Source organism: Podarcis bocagei (genome assembly GCF_964188305.1).
Source record: "Podarcis bocagei genome assembly, chromosome: 12".
In the NCBI taxonomy this organism is placed as follows: Eukaryota; Metazoa; Chordata; class Lepidosauria; order Squamata; family Lacertidae; genus Podarcis; species Podarcis bocagei.
The window spans coordinates 18,928,286-18,943,761 of record NC_138137.1 but is presented as its reverse complement, the minus strand read 5'-3'; the positions used below and the strand labels follow the sequence as shown (position 1 = coordinate 18,943,761).

The window sequence follows — 15,476 nt, the reverse complement described above, 5'->3', positions numbered from 1 at the left end:
CCTTTGAAATGTCGTTTTTCAGTGAGGAGAACTATGACTTTGGTAAACTTTTTAAAGACTTTATAGAAAGCTTTCTTAAAAAGGTTATTGTCAGGATTTTAGCTTAGGACATATTCTTGAGATATTCCTGAATTATGGAAATAGAAAATCATCACATGAGATGAATTCATAAGATTCTGGGTCTTACAAATCTTTTGCAAGGAAGTCTTGCAATGAAGTTCAAGATCTCCATATACTTTTCCTTTTTTTACCCCTCCCCAAAAAGTACACCTAAGAGATGAAACTGGGGTACAAGAATGGATAAATTATTGTTCTCGGTACGACAACAGTTTTACCCCTGTTTCGTTATGTAATGCTTAATGTATGAATGCCAGAATCAAATCATAAGAACTCTGTTTAAAAGTGAATTTACTCCTCACAGAGCTAAAGAAATATTTTGCTTCATTGTTGAAAATTTGCAAACGCACATTGTAAATGCACCCTTAGTTTCTTCAGCATTCAACCTGCTATTTTCAGTATCCTTTTCAAGGCTGTTTTCTCTTACTATCAAGTTCTGGAAAGTCACTGCCAAAATTTGCATTTCACTTAAGATTCCCCACTAGAAACCTCTCATTGCTTAGAGATATGTTATGGACTAGCACTATACATTTTGTTCATCAAAATCAGTTTTCATTGCTTGTGATTTGTCTGCCGGGGTATTCATCCTTCCACATTTCCTCACTCTAAAAATATTTAGAACTGTTCCACCCCATCACCTCCTTTACCATAATTATTCTCAGCAACAGGGATAAGGCGCAGTCGAATTTTGTTTGGCTTGATTGCTATGATAAGTTCCATATTACGAAATTAGAAGGAAGAGAAGAGTAGTTTTTTAACATTAAATAAACATTTTTGTGCAACCTTTTCTACAATCATTTTCTTTCTTTTTGTCCCCAAGACCTCTCGCCCATAAGATATGAGATGGCACCATGTGATTCATTCAGCAAGATCTCTTTCTACCTCTTTGTCAGAAAAAAACAGCACCCTATGAGGATATCATCAGATAGGAGGCTACCTGGCAACCTTCCAAGGCTTCTCACCAAAACATCAAAGCTACGATAAGTTGGCAGGTTCTTCAGATTTCTTTTATTACACACTATGTCTCTGAATTTCCTCAACCCCAGCTTGAATTTTTGAAAAGATTATTTAGATGGCATAGCAGCTACTTCCCAAAACTCAGAACTCGGGGGGGGGGGTTTAATACGAGAACCAATAGTTTAAATTCAGCCCCCCATGCATACATCACTGTTAATTTTATTTATTATGTTCTTTGTCATATTTGTAAAAATATTTTAGAGCTCAGCTGAGCCAAAACTTTGACGGAGATGAATTTTCAGCTCAAAATAGTCGAGAGGGAGTCATATGGGGAAGTCATAAAAATGGTTTCACACAATTTCCCCCACCCCCCTCACCTTTTCCACTGCCACTGCTACCTGGTGGAAAAACAATTGTGCTCCTAATTGATGCATGCCATTGTCATGAAGGCAGATCTGAGTTAAGGGTAAAAGCAGTGCTTCCTGATCTCTCTGGTGTCTTCTGAGTAGAAGTGTAGTGAGAAGTGTGAATGGCACCAATGGTAAATGTATGCTCGTACTTGATCTCTGCTCCCATACCCCAACCGCTGAAAAGAGTCCCCAACTTTTCAGTCTTAGTCATAGTGGTGACATTTCCCCTGTGAAGAAAGGTTGCAGCATTTGTGCCTTTCTAGTTTACCAAGAATGCAATTAAGGAGGGGCATGACACAGGGCACAAGGAGAAGGGGACGACAGAGGATGAGATGGTTGGACAGTGTTCTCGAAGCTACCAGCATGAGTTTGACCAAATTGCGGGAGGCAGTGGAAGACAGGAGTGCCTGGTGTGCCCTGGTCCATGGGGTCACGAAGATTCAGACACGACTAAACAACAACAACATAACACAGGTGTATACAGTCTTGCACGATGTGGAGGAAGTGGATAGAAACACCCACACACCCACGCCCATAATTCTAGAACTCAGAGCCATCCAACGAATCTGAATGTTGCAGAATTCAGGTTCGGCAAAAGTAAGTACCACTTCACACAGTGCATAGTTTAACTATGCAATGTTCTCCCACAAAATGTAGTAATGGCCACCAACTTTAAAACAGAATTAGACAAATTTGCAGAGAATAAGGATATCGTTGGCTGGGTTCCACCTCTGATGTTCAACCTCTGAATATCAGATGCTGGGAATCACAAGTGGGGAGACCACTGTTGTGGCCAGGTCTTGCTTAAAGGCGTCTGGTTGGCTACTATAAGAACAGGATTCTGGATCCTGATCCATCAGGCTTTTTTCTATCTTCTTATGTTGGGTGGTCTGTTTTGGCTGAGCCCTAGCAGTATCTCAGCATCACTCCAAGGAGCTCAGGGCTGCTTCCTTGCGATTTTCCTATCTTAGAAAAACCATGTGACATAGGTTGGGATAAGCCAATATCTATCACATTTATATCCTTCACTATCTGATACAATGATACCTCTGTTTAAGAACAGGCCTGCTTACAAACTCTTCGGTTTATGAACTCCACAAAACCAGAGGTAGTGTCCCGGTTTGTGGACTTTACCTCGGACTAAAGAACGGAAGCCACATGGTAGAAGGCTGCAGGAGGCCTCATTGGGGAAAGCGTGCCTCAGTTTAAGAACGGTTTCGGTTTAAGAACGGACTTCCAGAACAGATTAAGTTCGTAAACCAAGGTACCACTGTATTCCATAAAAGCTCTCATGCAGTTGTTCCAAACTAGTACTAGGATTCAATATGCAGAAAGCAGAACAAAACCCATTCAATACCAAGATTTGTATAAGCCCTACTGATGAGATTCTGAAATTTCTGCACCTGAATTCAGATGGACAATCGCTAATGTGAGCCCATCTGTGTCTGCATGATAACCTACATCTATGAATTTATAGCCACAACATGTACTTTGTGAAATTTTGAGACAGTGATTACACCACTGAAACGCCCACATGGAACCTTCCGTATTGGAATGAGTTGAGTCCCTCAAGGCAATGGCTTCCTGAAGTATAGAGTCATTCTTTTGTGACATCTAGTTGACTATGGACTTATGGTTGGAAACAATAGAAGCTCAAGGATTACATTCTTGGGGCCAAACTGCATGTTATTTGGAGCTCCATGTTCAGACATGTTGGGAAGATTTGTCTTTTTGCCCAAGCTTTCTCCAACCCGTAAGACTGGAATTTTTTTTACATGTTTTCTCTGAATTTTTGTTTTATTTGCTTTTATATTGCTGGTTTACTGGTTTTAGGTTATAGGGGATTGGGTTTTTTAGTGTTTTAATGATATTCTGTTTGTTTGTTTGTTTGTTTGTTTGTTTGTTTGTTTGACTGTACACCATTTAGAGATTTTTGAAATATTAAACACTAATTAAATGCCTAAACAAATAAATGTTACCTTTCCTTGATTTTTTTTTAATTAAAAAGAAAAGCAGTCAGACGCCAAAACACACACACAAAACTCATGGTTTTTCTGTTGAGGTGCTTCCACAAAACTAAGTTGTGCATGGTTGGTATTTATTTAAAAATGGCCTTCTACTAACTTATATTGTAGCAGGGATTTCAGAATAGAAATGCTTTACCTTGCAACACCTTCATTTTGGGGGAAAATCAAATTGCTAATACCTCCATATTATACAGTGGTGCCTCGCAAGATGAAAAGAATCCGTTCTGTGATTCTCTTCGTCTAGCGGTTTTTTTCGTCTTGCAAAGCAAGCCCATTGATGGATTAGCGGATTAGCGCTATTAGCGGCTTTTAGCGGCTTTTAGCAGCTTATCTGCTGATCGGCTTAGCGGCTTAGAAAAAGTGGGGGAAAAGGGAAAAAAACCAGCAGGAACTCGCAAGACATTGTCGTCTTGCGAAGCAAGCCCATAGGAGATTCGTTTTGCGAAGCACCTCCAAAACGGAAAACTCTTTTGTCTAGCGAGTTTTCCGTCTTGCGAGGCATTCGTCTTGCAGGGCACCACTGTATAGCATTTTAGGTGTGCAAGTTGGGTTTGTTCCATTTCTCTTCTTCTATAATTGCTCTTTAAGTTGGGTCATTATTGTTCCCATTTTACAGATGGGAAGCAAACACTAAAATGTTGGGAGTTGCCAAAATTCACAATATCTAGAGCTAAATTAGGGTTCTTAGAGATTTCTCATTTGCTTGTCCCTCACTTTATATCCAGTATACTGCACCTAGTCCTTAATTAAGAGAACAGATGATATGTAAATTATCCCCAAATTTAGGAATAAAAATTGAAGATGATTCACACAGCTTACATTCTAGGAATTCAATTAGCAGTAACTTCCCTTTGTGTATAAAATAAGAATAATTTATATGTAAATATAGCTTGGAAGGTGGGCAAATCTCTCAGCTTCTGCATAAAAGAAAATGTCTGTATATAAAGAACCTGCTTTGGTTTATAAAACTGGACTGTAGTTCATACTTAAAGGACAATAAAGCAATTGTGTCGCAAAATCTTGTATGTTAACATTTCACTGTCTGCTCTCCTGTTCTGTTCAAATTTAATTAAGGGGAAACTATTTGAATATTTTCACTTTTCTTCAGAGAGTTCAAAGACAAAAATACATTCATTTGCTTTCATTGTTACACTTAGATACTGCAAAATTGTAGAGAGCATTTTAATTATTACAGTGGAGTGTATTCCATCATTTCTGTTATAGTGCTAGTGATAATTTAAAATAAAATATATTATTGCTTAAGATATTTTATTTCCAGTGTCGCTGCCACAAACATGTAGCAAAATTCTTTATCATGCAGGTAGATTGAAATATTCTGAAGGAAAAGGAAACTGGGCAAGAAAGCTTGTATTTGTGCCATGAAATCCAGCAATATTTTGGTTTGCTTTGAAAAGGAGTGCATTCTTCTTGTAAGAATGTGCCCTCCTTTAAATAGTTTTATTTGAATTGAAAGCTATACGGAATACTTTGTTGCAAGGCCATTAACCACAAAAATGCTTGCCTAATTTGTTACTGCTGTTGGAGACCCACTGTAAATCTTATTAATGTGTCTGCTACTGTAAAAGGAAGAAAGTAATTAAGTTTTATTACTATTGTTCTAGAAAACCTCTGTTTTTAAAAAAGAAAAGAAAAGGGGGGAAAACAATGTCCCTCAAGAATGGTAATATTAGATGGGATGACGTCTGTACTCTGAAGGAAATACATATGAAACTCACGTTGGCACTGTGCGTTAATAAAATAATAGACTATCCCATTGAATTTTTCAATTAAGACTATATTCCTATTCATCAGGGATGGGGAACTTAGAACTCTTTAGGTGTGTTGGACTCCCATCATGCCTGAACACTGCAGATGATGGGAGTTGGAGTACAGCAACGTACCTGGGAATAAGTCCTACTGAACCTCATTGGGGCTTACTCCTGAGTAGACATGCCAAGGATTGCACCGTAAATTGCATTTGTGCCTTGTTGAAATGAGTGTCTTTTCTAGTCTGATTGGTGGTTGTTGTTCTTTTGTTTTGATTTTCCAGGGATGTTCTTTCGAAAAGAAGACCGACCATGAGGAAGCCCGTGCATTAACACATTCTTGGGCAACGTCGCCGAAGAGGATGAGATTGGCGTTTTGTGCCTGAGACCCTTTGCCACCACTGTTGGGTAAATGAGAAGTGGCTGTGTGATTATGCTGACATCCCAGCATGCATCTGGTAGACCTGTGGTTAACTCGCTCCCTCTCCATGTGTCTGCTTTTACAAAGCTTTGTCCTTATGATACTGTGTTTTCATTCTGCCAGTATGTGCCCCAAAGGTTGCCTTTGTTCCCATTCTGGAGGTTTGAATGTCAGCTGCAGCAATGCAAACCTCAAGGAAATACCCCGAGACCTGCCTCCTGAAACTGTCCTCCTTTACCTGGACTCCAATCAGATCACCTCCATCCCCAACGAAATCTTCAAGGACTTGCACCAGTTGAAAGTCCTCAACTTGTCCAAAAACATTATCGAATTCATAGACGAACACTCCTTCAAAGGGGTGGCCGAAACCTTGCAGATGTTGGACTTGTCGGACAACCGGATTAAAAGTGTCCACAAAAACGCGTTCAACAACTTAAAGGCCAGGGCTAGGATCGCAAACAATCCCTGGCACTGTGATTGTACTCTGCAGCAGGTCTTGAGGAGCATGGCTTCCAACCACGAAACGGCCAACAGCATCATCTGTAAGACTTCGGAAATCGACGAACACGCCGGGAGGCCGTTCCTCAACGCTGCTGACGCCGACCTCTGCAACCTCCCTAAAAAGACTACTGATTATGCTATGCTGGTCACCATGTTTGGCTGGTTCACCATGGTGATATCCTACGTCGTTTACTACGTGCGGCAAAATCAAGAGGATGCTCGCCGGCACCTCGAGTACTTGAAATCCCTGCCAAGCAGGCAAAAGAAACCAGAGGAAGCAGATGACATAAGCACTGTCGTATAGTGCCCCGGGTTCAGTGATTGACTACAAGGTGGAAATTAGATGTGCATAGCACGGACGCCAGATGTTTACTTCTAACATTCGTTGTAAACCTGTAAGACTCCCCCCCCCAATTAAGCTGAATTATACCACTGTCAAAACTTTCTAACAAAAAGATTTCTGTTTGGGTGATAACAGTACACCTTTATTGTTTCTCTGGTGGTATTCTCAACCAAGTAAAACTAATATGTAAACATTAGTTTAGACCCATTCCACTCTTTAATAATGAAATTTATTTTTTTAATTTAAAACCAAATAAAAGCTTAACTTTGAACCATGTAAATACAGGCTAATTTATTGAACCAAGGTCTGCTTGATGTGTGTGTGTGTGCATGTTAATATGAGAGAGGGTGGAGGAGTCTAGAATGGCTGTGGTGTAGAATTTATTTTATTTATAAGAATATTTATAAACCACTAACTCATACAAAATATCAAGGCAGTGTACAATTAATAGGGTGGTTTTCATCCTGAAAAATCCTGCCACTGTCCAGCTTTATCTTATAAAAAAATTATTTGTACAATTTCACAGAATTGGGCAAAATATGTAATGATAAGAACACATTGTGACTGCTTAGTGCTATGAGTGTGTGTGTGTGCCAGTCTTTCTGTAATCTTTTGCCTCTCTCCCAACCAATTGGCATTAAGCTTTAACTTAAAGTATCAAGGGAAACCGATCATGTTGCTGAGACGAGGGAAGGAAATCCAATAACTAGCTGTTCTTTCAAACCTCCCCAGAGAATCCTGCAGCATCAGAGGGTTTAAAACACACACACACACACAGAGAGAGAGAGAGAGAGAGAGAGAGAGAGAGCAAGAAGGCTTCCTTCTGTGTAGAGATTAGAAATGGATGAATTTGTCAATTTCACTTTCTCTCTGATTCTCATTTTTCCATCCTTTAGTTTAGTTCTGCGCATTCCCACAACGGTTTGCAGTTTATTTGTTGTTGTTTTTAAAGGCCTCAATAAAACCCATCAGTTATTTTAGTGCAAATTTATCCTAATATACACATTATTATATGCATTTTTCCTAATATGCACAATTTGCATTTCATTCTTCCCCAAAGTCCATTTTTTATGTTATTTGCACTAATATATACATATCTTTCTGCACACTACCCTAGTATCTCCATTTTTGTACATATTACTTGACTGAGGAACTGCATTGCAAAATTGGGAGAAGTGAGGATTTCAAAGGATGACTGTGTTTTCATTATATTTTGGAAAGGGCAAATTTGACAAGTTTACCTTCAAATGAGTACAGTGGTGCCTCGCAAGACGAAATTAATTCGTTCCGCAAGTTTTTTCTTCTTGCGAATTTTTCGTCTTGCGATGCACGGTTTCCCATAGGAATGCATTGAAAATCAATTAATGCGTTCCTATGGAAACCGCCTTCAGACCAGGTCCGGGGACAGTCTGTCCCCCGACCTCTTCTGAAGGCTGGGGGGGGGGGACAAGGGCTTTTCTTCCCACCCCCAGCATTTTAAAAAACCCTGGGACAGTGGAGGACTTCTCCGCTGTCCGGGGCGATCTTAAAATGCTGGCGGGCGGCATTTTAAAATCGCCCGGGACAGCGGAGGACTTCTCCGCTGTCCGGGGCGATGTAAAAGCCCCTGGGAAGGCAGGCAGGGGGGACAAAGACTTTTGCCCCCCGCCCGCCTTCAGAAGAGGTCCTGGACCTCTTCTGAAGGCGGGCGGGGGGCGAAAGTCTTTGGCCCCCCCCGCCTGCCTTCCAAAGCCGTCCGGGACAGCAGAGAAACGCGCTGCCTTTCTCCGCTCTCCCGGGAAGGCAGGCGGGGGGGAGCAAAGACTTTCGCCCCCCGTCCGCCTTCAGAAGAGGTCCAGGACCTCTTCTGAAGGCGGGCGGGGGGCGAAAGTCTTTGCTCCCCCCGCCTGCCTTCCAAAGCCGTCCGCGATAGCGGGAAGCGCTTCCCTGCTATCCCGGAGTGCTTTTAAAATGCTGGCGGTGGGGAGCAAAGCCTTTCGGCCCCCGCCGGCCTTCCTGGACCTCTTCTGAAGGCCGGAGGGGGGGAAAGGCTTTGCTCCCCACCACCAGCATTTAAAAGAGGTCCCCGGAGATTTCCCTATGGGCTTTCTTCTTGCGAAGCAAGCCCATAGGGAAATTCGTCTTGCGAAGCGCCTCCAAAACAGAAAACCCTTTCGTCTTGCGGGTTTTCCGTCTTGCGAGGCATTCGTCTTGCGAGGTACCACTGTACTGAATTGAATTCCTTCACCATTTCTAGTGGAGATACTTGCCTTTCCCTAAAGTTCCCCACACCCCAGAGTGTACAGACAGGCTTCCTCATGTTGCAGGTAACTCCCAGAGAATTTTTTTTTGGGGGGAGGACAGTGGGAAGAGACTCAGGACTGATGGGGCAGCGGGAGGCCCCATTAGCTAAAGTGGTACCTCAGATTAAGAACAGTTTCAGGTTAAGAACGGACCTCCAGAATGAATTAAGTTCTTAACCCGAGGTACCACTGTAATGGATTAACTGGCAATTTGATTGTGACATTGGGTGGACCATGCAGAAACAGTGCAGCATGGAACCCACCATAAGCTCTCCTGTTTTTTTCAGATCAGTATTCCAAAACATGGTTATTGTGGCGGCACAGCAGCGTGAAGTTAAAATGCCTGCAAATCCATAGAGTTTTTGCTTTGCTGAGTAGAGATGGCATGACTTACTGGCTGTTAACTGTCGTCCTGCCATTGCAAGCTGTGGAGCTCATAGCCAAGTACCAGAGAGATTTCCTTTACTATACTAGCTGTGTTTCTTGGTTGCAATAGAACCAGAGGGCAACATCAGCACCAGCTTTCATTTTGTCTATACAGGCACATAACAGAGGGTCAGTGTTTGATCTGTGGCATTTGTATAGAGTGGGTGTGCTGGTCCCGGCGGGTTACCGTGCGGCGTGATCCGAGTCCAGTCCAAGGTCGAGGGTGTGGTTTGGAGGCTGTCCGTCAAGGCTGAAGCGGAGTCCAAGGCAAGGAGTCAGGTGTGGTCAGGAACTCTGGCAGAAGAGCAGGACAGGGTGCCGGCAGGAATAGGCTACCAACAATGTTGCTCCCGCAACCTGGGACTGGGGCTGACTAGCTTTTATCTGCCCCGAGGCATAGGGTGGCCCCGGTCCACCAGTGACTCACCTCTCCTGGCCTGGAGGCGAGCACTCCTCCTGCGGGAACTTAGTTCCCTCCGCCTCTCTGCCCTGAGCCTCTGCAGCTCAGGAGAGGCTGGAGGGTTACCGGACCCAGAGGCAACCTCCTCTTCCCCTGACGGAGCTGCGAGTGGAGCACCTGCAGGCAATGGGTCCTCCATCACCTCAGGAGCCAGAGCAGACTCAGCTGGTGCCTGCACCTGAGGATCCAGCACAGGTGAGGGCCCTTCAGGTTCAAGCCCCAGCCCCGGCTCAGCTGGTCCTGGAGGCAGGGACTCCTGTGCAGGCTGGGATTCCTCAGGTTCAGCCTCTGAATCCGATTCCCAGGCCCTCACAGTGGGGTTAGCAGGAATGTGCCCTAACGTGTTGCATGCAGTTGGGATGTTTCCAAACAACCAGGAAATCAGAACATGGGACGCTTCTAAATATTTCTGGACTTGTCTCCATGCCACTGTCTCCTTTCCCAGACACTGTCCACTGCATCAAGATCTGCAAAGAGAATCGCCGCTTCTTGCATTGCTCAGAAAGGCTGATGTACAGCTCCTAAGTGTCCTGCCTATGCCAGCTGCGTAAGAGGTGGACATTTGAGGTAGGGAAGCCAATATGTACAGGGTTCCTTGGATCCTGGAATCCCATGGAATCATGGCCCTAGGATCCAGGGAAACGGGCACATATAGGCTTGCTTGTCTTCCTCAGACTCTCTAAGTTAATGTGCAGATATTGCGGCCCAATGAGGGGAGTTTTCCAGAGGTGGAACTTTAAGCCCCTTTCTATAGACAGAGCTATTCTGCCTAGCCTTTAATTTGAATTCAGCCTGATCTTTTATTTCCCTTCTCTTCCTTCCCCCTCCCCTTTTATGAAGATCCCACAGCTTTTATGGGATCCCACAGCTAATTCTCCCCTGGCCTCCTCGCTGGCCCAAGTAGGACCAATTCAGCCAGCTAGCCGTGGGGATTATCTAATGCTTATTTCCCCTAAATTGATTTTTGATTTTTGAATTTTATTGTTATTCATGTTTTTATACTGCATTTTATGCTGCTTTTACAATTAAGTGCTTTAAATTTGTTGTTAGCCACCCTGAGCCCAGTTTTTAAACTGGGAAGGGCAGGGTATAAATAATAATAATCATCATCATCATCTTTTGCCCCTTCGTGTAACACACAAAGGGGCTAATGTGTATGGCACAGGCTGTTACAAAGAGCAGTTTTGAGAAAGGTCAGTGCTCTTTTTCTATAGAAAGAGCTGCTGGAACTCTCCATGTTCTCTTATAATGGTAATGGCGTCACCTGAGAGGTGCAGGAACTGAGTTCCGGCAAGTTCCGGCTGGGAAAAGAAGCCCTGGATATAGTCAAAAGAAAAGTGGCTTTTCCACTTGCACCGTAGAGAGGTAATACATCGCAAATGGATAATTTGCAGTTAAGAAATGGAATGAAATCCAACATTGCCTCCCCCTTCTCTTTTGTTACCGTATCATATATTTGAAACCTAATGCTATATTCAGTGGCTGGTGTCAGTTAGACATATCTCTCTTTGCCAGCCTCGGGATTTAATTAAACTATTCTAAAATAGAAACAGATGAGCTTTTTGTATTGTGTGATCGAAATTGAAAGGTGCTTTTCCCCCTTGAGAATAGTGAAAAATGTAAGTTTGGGGGGGTGTCCCCATTTTTTAGCTATATTGAGTATAAACTACTTGAAGAATTAGAACGATGCAATAATTATTAAGTATTACAATGTGTCCTGTTTGATTAAAATGATCCTATTTCAATTGATCTGTCAATGGATTTTAAAATGATTTTTAAAAAAGAAGTGATTTGATTCCTACTAAACAGCAGGAAGAACTTTTTTACAGTAAGAGCTGCTCAACAGTGGAAATGACTCCATCAGAAGGTGGTGGACTCTTCTTCCTTGGAGATTTTTAAGCAAAGGTTGGATGGTCATCTGCCATGGATGCTTTAGTTGAGATTCCAGAAGGGGGTTTGGTTCCTTCCAACTCTACAGTTATATGATTCTGTGATACAATTTTGAGTGTCTTTAGTGGAAATTCAAACTGTACACACACACACACACTTTGTTGTATATACAAAAGATCTCATTTTTCCAACACTAAATTCATTTCTTGACATTTCCATGTCAGTTTGCTTTAAAAAAAAAAGTCCTCATGAAAATTAATCAGCATTTTAATGCAATATACATACAAGCAAATAGATTTTGCCTAACGTAATGCTTTTTTGTATGTTAATTTTGTTAACAGCTTTATTGACACTTTACCCCAGTATTCATTTTTGTAATTATTATTTTTAAAATGAAACAGTATACTAGAAGGAGCGTCTCCACCCCCATCATTCAGCCCGGATACTGAGGTCCAGCTCCGAGGGCCTTCTGGCAGGTCCCTTGCTGCGAGATGTGAGGTTACAGGGAACCAGACAGAGGGCCTTCTCAGTAGTGGCGCCCGCCCTGTGGAACGCCCTCCCATCAGATGTCAAGGAAATAAACAAGTATCTGACTTTTAGAAGACATCTGAAGACAGCCCTGTTTAGGAAAGCTTTTTATGTTAGATCTTTTGTCGTGTTTTTAATATTCTGTTGGGAGCTGCCCAGAGTGGCTGGGGAAACCCAGCCAGATGGGGAGGGTATAAATCATCATCATCATCATTACATCCTACCCCACCCAACCAAAGGATGAACAACAATTAATTAAAAAAAATCCTGAGTGAATGGGAGCATCTTTGTCTGGTGCCTAAAGGTTGACAGTGATGGTGCTAGGAATATTTCTCTGTGGGGAGCATTCCACAGTCGGTGAGCCACCATTCAGAAGATCCTGTTCTTAGTAAATCTTCCTTCATCTTTTTCTGGTGGCTCTCCTAGTCAGTAGCTTATTGCTTGCTCTTTGTCTAATGAAGGTATCCTGTCCTCATTTCCATCTGTTCCTCATAGAGAAAAGGAGGAAGATAGACAAATGTGGTGAAGTATTTTAAAGTTCCAGGTTGGGATCAAAGGTCTGCTCAGGTTGAAGAACTCGCTCCGTAGGCCATGCCTTTTTCTTCATGGGATCCCAATGGAAATTTAAGTGAGGCCGAAGGATTTATATGATCTGAAGAGAAACCAGAGTAAAATTAGCGAAAATGTATAAAGTTAGTAATAAATGTTGGAAATGTAAAGAAAAAGAGGGAACATTTTATCACATGTGGTGGGAATGTAAAAAAGTGAAAAGCTTCTGGGAGATGATATATAATGAGATGAAAAGAATGTTGAAATATACATTTATAAAGAAACCAGAAGCATTTTTACTTGGCATTGTTGGGAGGGATATAAATAGAAAGGAATGTAAGCTTTTTTTATATGCAATAACAGCAGCAAGAATATTACTGGCCCAAAAATGGAAGCAAGAAGAATTACCAAGATTGAGGAATGGAGGATGAAACTAATGGACTCTGCGGAATTAGACAAACTAACAGGAAGGATTCGAAACCGGCGGGACCAGAAATTCACAGAAAACTGGAGTAAATTTACAGATTATCTGAAAAGTATTTGTGAAGAGCAGACGATGTTTGTAGGTTTGCAAGAAGTTTTGTGAGGAGTATTAATGGAATCACTGCAAAAATGGATAAGGGGAAGGATGATTTGTCAAGAGATGTAAAGGCAATATAAAGTTTAGAAATGCATAAGAAGTGGTTAAAACGGTAGATCATCAGAGGAGCTGATGGAAGTCTAAAAAGATTGTATAAGTGATAAGTTTTGTGGTACACCTTATAATTTATATGTTAAAATTAAGACACACACACACACACACACACACACACACACACACACACATATATATATATATATATATATATATATATGAAATTTAAGTGAGGCTGCCTCTCGGCTGAGGAAGGCCAAAGGCCTCTGCCGTTCCTTTGCTGCTTCTCTCCTCCCCCTGACTTGTGTCTGCTGTGATAACAACCAAAATGATGACTCTGGCAGCCTTTGTCTTTCAAGGCTAGCAGGAGAACAAATGCCTCAAGGGGCAGAGCTCTTCCGTCTTCAGGCAGGCGAGCAACTTCTAGCTGAGGACTGGGAATAAGCCAGGAGGCTCCTTAGCTAATCAACTGCTTCATCTCGCTACCTTGGCAGCAGCTTTCCGTGCTGTGTGGCATTTCCCTCCCTGATCCTCATCAGTCCCTTGGTGAAGTGTGATTTTTCTCCATTACCTTCTTAGCCTCAGGTTTTAAAAATTGTAATGTTCATGCTCCAGTATTCCCATCAGAGGTGTTAAATTGGCTGTGTGCTTTTTTAAAAGAGTTGGCTTCTGGGGATGAGGGTGGGGGAAAGTCTACAGGTAGATATGTCTACTCTCTTTTAGCTTCAACTTTCCCTTGTACTTCTCTTCAAATTGCAAGACCAGCCACTGCCTCTGCAGTATCCTTGGTTATTTTTTGCCTGGAAACCATCTCCTAAGTGATGCAAAAACAACAAAGTTTGACACGTAGCTGTCAACTGTCCCTTATTTGGCGGGAAACTCCCTTATCCCAGCGCCGTGTCCCGCTGCTGTCCCTTATTGATGATGTCCCTTAAATTTCCCGGGTTTCAAAGGAAGCAGCTCCTCTCCCTCCCTCCCTGCCGGCCAGGGAGGTTAGGCTCCAACTGGGTTGCTTGACTGTGTTGCTCACCCAATAAGGAGTCTAAGAACGACTGGGGGGTGAAGCTTGCATGCCTTGTGCCGATCAAATCGGCCACGTTGCCTGGGGACTCGCCTTTGCTCAGCGCTTCCCAGTGGAGAGGTGACGGTGGTTTTCCTTGCTGCATCCCCTTTGCCGGGTTGCTGCGCTGTGGGAACCACCGCTTGAGGCTTCGTTTGGCTCCTGGCTGGGCTTTCTGCCTTTGGCTTGGAGGGGCTCAGAAGTTGAACATACCTGTGTTCAGAAAATCCTTTATTTTGGCTGCTGATCCCTTATTTTCAAGGCTGCTGGTCCCTTATTTTCAAATCTGTAAGTTGACAGCTATGGTTTGACCAGATGTGGGGGACCCAAGGCACAGGGCTGAATTGCCTCTGCTCAGGATGCAGCCTGCAATCCTGAAATGTCTATCTTTTTGTGCATTCAGCAATTTCTATTCAAGGCCTATGGACACATTTGGATTTTTCAGTGAGTGTTGTGGGCACCAACCTTTTGGGAACCTCTTCCCTCCCCCAGATCATCTTCCCCTACCAAACACACAGAAAGAGAAGAAAATGCATCACACAGACTTCATTTTTCCAAGGATATGACTTCTACTCAGATCCAGTAATATTAATCTGAGCCTTAAAAAAGCTTTGACAGATGCCAACAACAACAACAACAACAAAAGGCACACAGAGCTGAAAGAGGAAGCGGGAAAGAACATCACTCATTGTTCACTGAGTGCCTCAGGTCTATAAGAGGAGAAAATCAGTGCTTTTGTATAAACATAATATTAACGTTTCATTTTGTATCAATACAAAAGACTAAGTCCGTTCTTGAGAAGAAATGTATTGTGAGTCACTTTTAAAGGAAAGCACAATGGATTGTGAAAGTCTTTGCATGGGACACGTATTTGCTTAATTTCCTCCGGATTCATTCATGATGCAAATCGCTCAATTGAAAAAAAAAATGCAATCAACTAAAGTGGTGCTTTGCTTTGTTTTGAAAAAAAAAAATCAGGGCTACCACAGGGATTTACAGCTGGATTAGTCAGATCAACATAAAATGTCTGGTGGCGAAAGAAAGAGGGCCAGAGAACATCTAATTTCAGGAAAGCTGCTAGTTAGGTAATTAGAAAATAGGTTTC

At 42.5% G+C, this 15,476-nt stretch overlaps 1 protein-coding gene across 5 annotated transcripts in view; it reads left to right on the top strand.

Annotated features, from left to right (window-relative positions):
• Positions 1 to 6,822, top strand: part of LRRC3B (leucine rich repeat containing 3B) — a 69,341-nt gene extending 62,519 nt beyond the window's left edge. For 2 of the 5 annotated variants that reach the window (XM_081164934.1, XM_081164933.1), the window contains exons 2-3: positions 938 to 1,109; positions 5,562 to 6,822. In XM_081164934.1, coding sequence (XP_081021060.1) covers positions 5,727 to 6,503 — 777 coding nt within the window. In that variant the 5' untranslated portion in view covers positions 938 to 1,109; positions 5,562 to 5,726 and the 3' untranslated portion in view covers positions 6,504 to 6,822. The remainder of the gene's footprint in view (positions 1 to 937; positions 1,110 to 5,561) is intronic. The other 3 variants (XM_081164937.1, XM_081164936.1, XM_081164935.1) reach the window with 2 other exon arrangements.
• Positions 6,823 to 15,476: the final 8,654 nt, after the last annotated feature.